Below are 2,779 nucleotides of genomic sequence, written 5' to 3'. Positions count from 1 at the left end.
TTGTAATGCGTACTGCTGTATCACCAAAACGGATTCAAACTGGACAGAAGCCGATGGATACATTCTTTCTTTTTGCAGATAAACTTAAAATAACCAAGCATCAAACGTATAATCCTGCTTACACAAATTGATGACATCTGGGGGTCCTGATCCCAACCAGACAACAGTTCTACCCCCAGTTCTAGCAAAACTAGCTAAAAAATCACTAACTAAATTTTGACCACGCTTCATATAAACAATACTAGTCGTTCGAAGAGACTTCAAGTACTTTATCTCTACCACCAAAGACGCATAGATTGACCTGTCAATGTCCTTGTCCTTCAACATGTTCGCCGCTATAAGTGAATCCATCTCGATACAAACTGGAAGTTCCGTCCGCTGAATAGCAACGGATAAACCCTCCATGCATGCGCATAATTCTGCTTCAAGGGCATCTCGGCATGAAAATAACTCCCTGCAAGATGAGTAAATAATGTTGCCTAGATTATCGTGAAGCACCATACCAGCACCAGCCCTTCCATCATCAGTCCAGAAATCATCCGTATTGAGCTTCACCCAACCCTCTAGAGGAGGAAGCCACTTTACAGGAGGCATAATTCTTGATATTTCATGTGGCCTATTTACCGTTGGATCATAAGATATCACCACTTTACCTTTCACTGGATCACAATTAGAATTTTGAGCTATAACAATTAACGACTCAAGGTAGCTGCATAAATACTGGCGTGAAGCATTCATCGGTGCTGGAATTTTATTATGTACCAGCTCATTCCGATTATGCTAACATCTTCATAAAGTGAATAATAACATAGCTCGCTCAATATCTCCCAAAGGATACAAAACCTCCAGCAGCCATTCTATGCCCGTGTTAGACACCTCCTTTTATTTCAGCAGACGCCAGACCTCACTCATGCATTCCCAGAGTTGCACTGCAAGTGGGCATCGACACAGGGCATGAAAACTGTCTTCAGGCTCAGTTGCACAGACCGGACAAAAACTTGTTATCTCTAATCCACGCTTGTTTTTGTTTTACCATGTAGGAAGTGAATCAACAGCAACTCTCTACGCAAAATTCTTAACTATGGGCGGTACGTTTGTTCCCCATATTAGCTTTCAGCAAGTGACTCCTCAAAAGCCATGTTATATGCAGACTTCACTGAAAATGTACCAAGTTTGCCTAATGTATGTATACATTTCTAGCTCCCCGAAAACCTTCTTCTACTTTTCTACTCTAGTTCGTTTACATGTAGAGTCTCTTTACATGTATCCTCGCAGTCTGTCTGTCCGCTCCACGATGACTCTGTAATGCTCTGCAACGCCGGTCGCCAGTGCCGTCCTCTGCCGCGGGCGGCGGCGATGCTCCGGTGTTGCCGGTCCGTCTCCAGCCGCTTCCGTTCCTGATGATCGGCGGGCTGCCTCTGTTCGCCTCTGGTGGCCGTGGTTGGGTCGTCGCCCCTCGGCCTCGGCAGTTGCCGTCGCCGGTGCAACCGCGGCCGCCCCCGCTCGACGGCCTCGTCGCAGCCACGCATCCTCTCCTGCTTCCTCGTCTGCACGGCCTTGGTCACCTCTGTACGCGCCAGGGAATAATTGGTTAAACTCCATGGAAGCAAGAGAGGGGGCCGGACAAGAAGTGGAAGAATCCAAGCCAAGAACCGTCTTTGGCACGAACCTTGGGAGGTGATGAGGCGGTAGACCTGGCCGAGGAGGAGCGTGTCCCTTGGCTTGAGGAGCTTGATCTTGGTTATCCTGGCACCTCCTCTTTCTCCGGCGAACGCGCCAGGGAATAATTGGTTAAACTCCATGGAAGCAAGAGAGGGGGCCGGACAAGAAGTGGAAGAATCCAAGCCAAGAACCGTCTTTGGCACGAACCTTGGGAGGTGATGAGGCGGTAGACCTGGCCGAGGAGGAGCGTGTCCCTTGGCTTGAGGAGCTTGATCTTGGTTATCCTGGCACCTCCTCTTTCTCCGGCGGCGGCGGGGCCGGACTCGGCGTCGGCGTGGTGCAGGACGACGAGGGCGACGTAGTGGCCGGGGTTCCTGCGCATGACGTCCGCCGCGGTGGTCGGCCAGTGGAGGCGCTCCACCTTGCCATCGCCCGGGTGCTGGATCACCACGGCCGCCGCGTCCGCCGCCTGGCAGTTCCCCATGTCCGTCGGTGTGAGTTCTCGCGTCTGGACTCTGGATTCTGATGAGAAGGACAGAGTGGGTTGTGGTGGTTATATGGGTTAGCGAGGAATCAATTTTAAATCAACTTCCGGACGTGCGATGCTGGTTGTTGCGGGATGATCAAAAAGGAAGGAGTCAACTTGTTGATTAGGCTCGTCGATGTCGACGGCCAACAAGGAGAAGAGAAGAAAAAGTTGGCCGGCCGGGATGCAACAGTGGAAGCACAGGGTAGATACGCATCGATCGTGCTTGTCTTGTTACGCAGGCATGTCGTGGGCGCGCCATATGCATGGCGACAATGCTCTGCAGGCTGCGGGCAGTTCTACCAACTGGACTGTGAAAGAGTCGTCAAATGTAAACTTGTGTATATTTGAGAGCAGCTTGTAGGGTTTTTGTATGATAGATACTGGGTCTACGCGTTTCATAAATATGTCTCTGTGTTTAATCTCTGTAGAGGGATTCAACTGCTCGACGCGTTTGGTTGGGACAAAAAAAATGCGACTTCCAAATACAACGACTTTCGAAACCATAACCAGCATTTGTTTCGCTCACGATGTATTCTGTAACGGTGTTTCCTGATACGGCGCTTCGCAGAGTTGAAACCGCCCGAACTG

General features: G+C 50.2%; 1 protein-coding gene across 2 annotated transcripts; it reads right to left on the bottom strand.

The window, feature by feature from the left end:
- Positions 1-1,093: 1,093 nt before the first annotated feature.
- On the bottom strand, positions 1,094-2,391 carry LOC125527635. Of its 2 annotated transcripts, XM_048692148.1 has the most exons (3): positions 1,954-2,391; positions 1,670-1,753; positions 1,094-1,567 (listed from the first exon to the last, which is right to left on the bottom strand). In XM_048692148.1, the coding sequence occupies exons 1-3, from the start codon at positions 2,144-2,146 to the stop codon at positions 1,227-1,229; spliced, it is 618 nt and encodes a 205-aa protein (XP_048548105.1). In that variant the 5' UTR covers positions 2,147-2,391; the 3' UTR covers positions 1,094-1,226. The 2 variants fall into 2 exon arrangements, with proteins under 2 accessions (XP_048548105.1, XP_048548104.1); XM_048692147.1 differs by lacking the exon at positions 1,670-1,753 and having other exon boundaries at positions 1,870-2,387.
- Between the last annotated feature and the right edge of the window lie 388 nt (positions 2,392-2,779).

This window comes from Triticum urartu, unplaced genomic scaffold, assembly GCF_003073215.2.
Source record: "Triticum urartu cultivar G1812 unplaced genomic scaffold, Tu2.1 TuUngrouped_contig_4304, whole genome shotgun sequence".
NCBI classification, from domain to species: domain Eukaryota; kingdom Viridiplantae; phylum Streptophyta; class Magnoliopsida; order Poales; family Poaceae; genus Triticum; species Triticum urartu.
The sequence above is the reverse complement of the archived record's forward strand: the minus strand, read 5'-3'. Positions and strand labels throughout refer to the sequence as shown.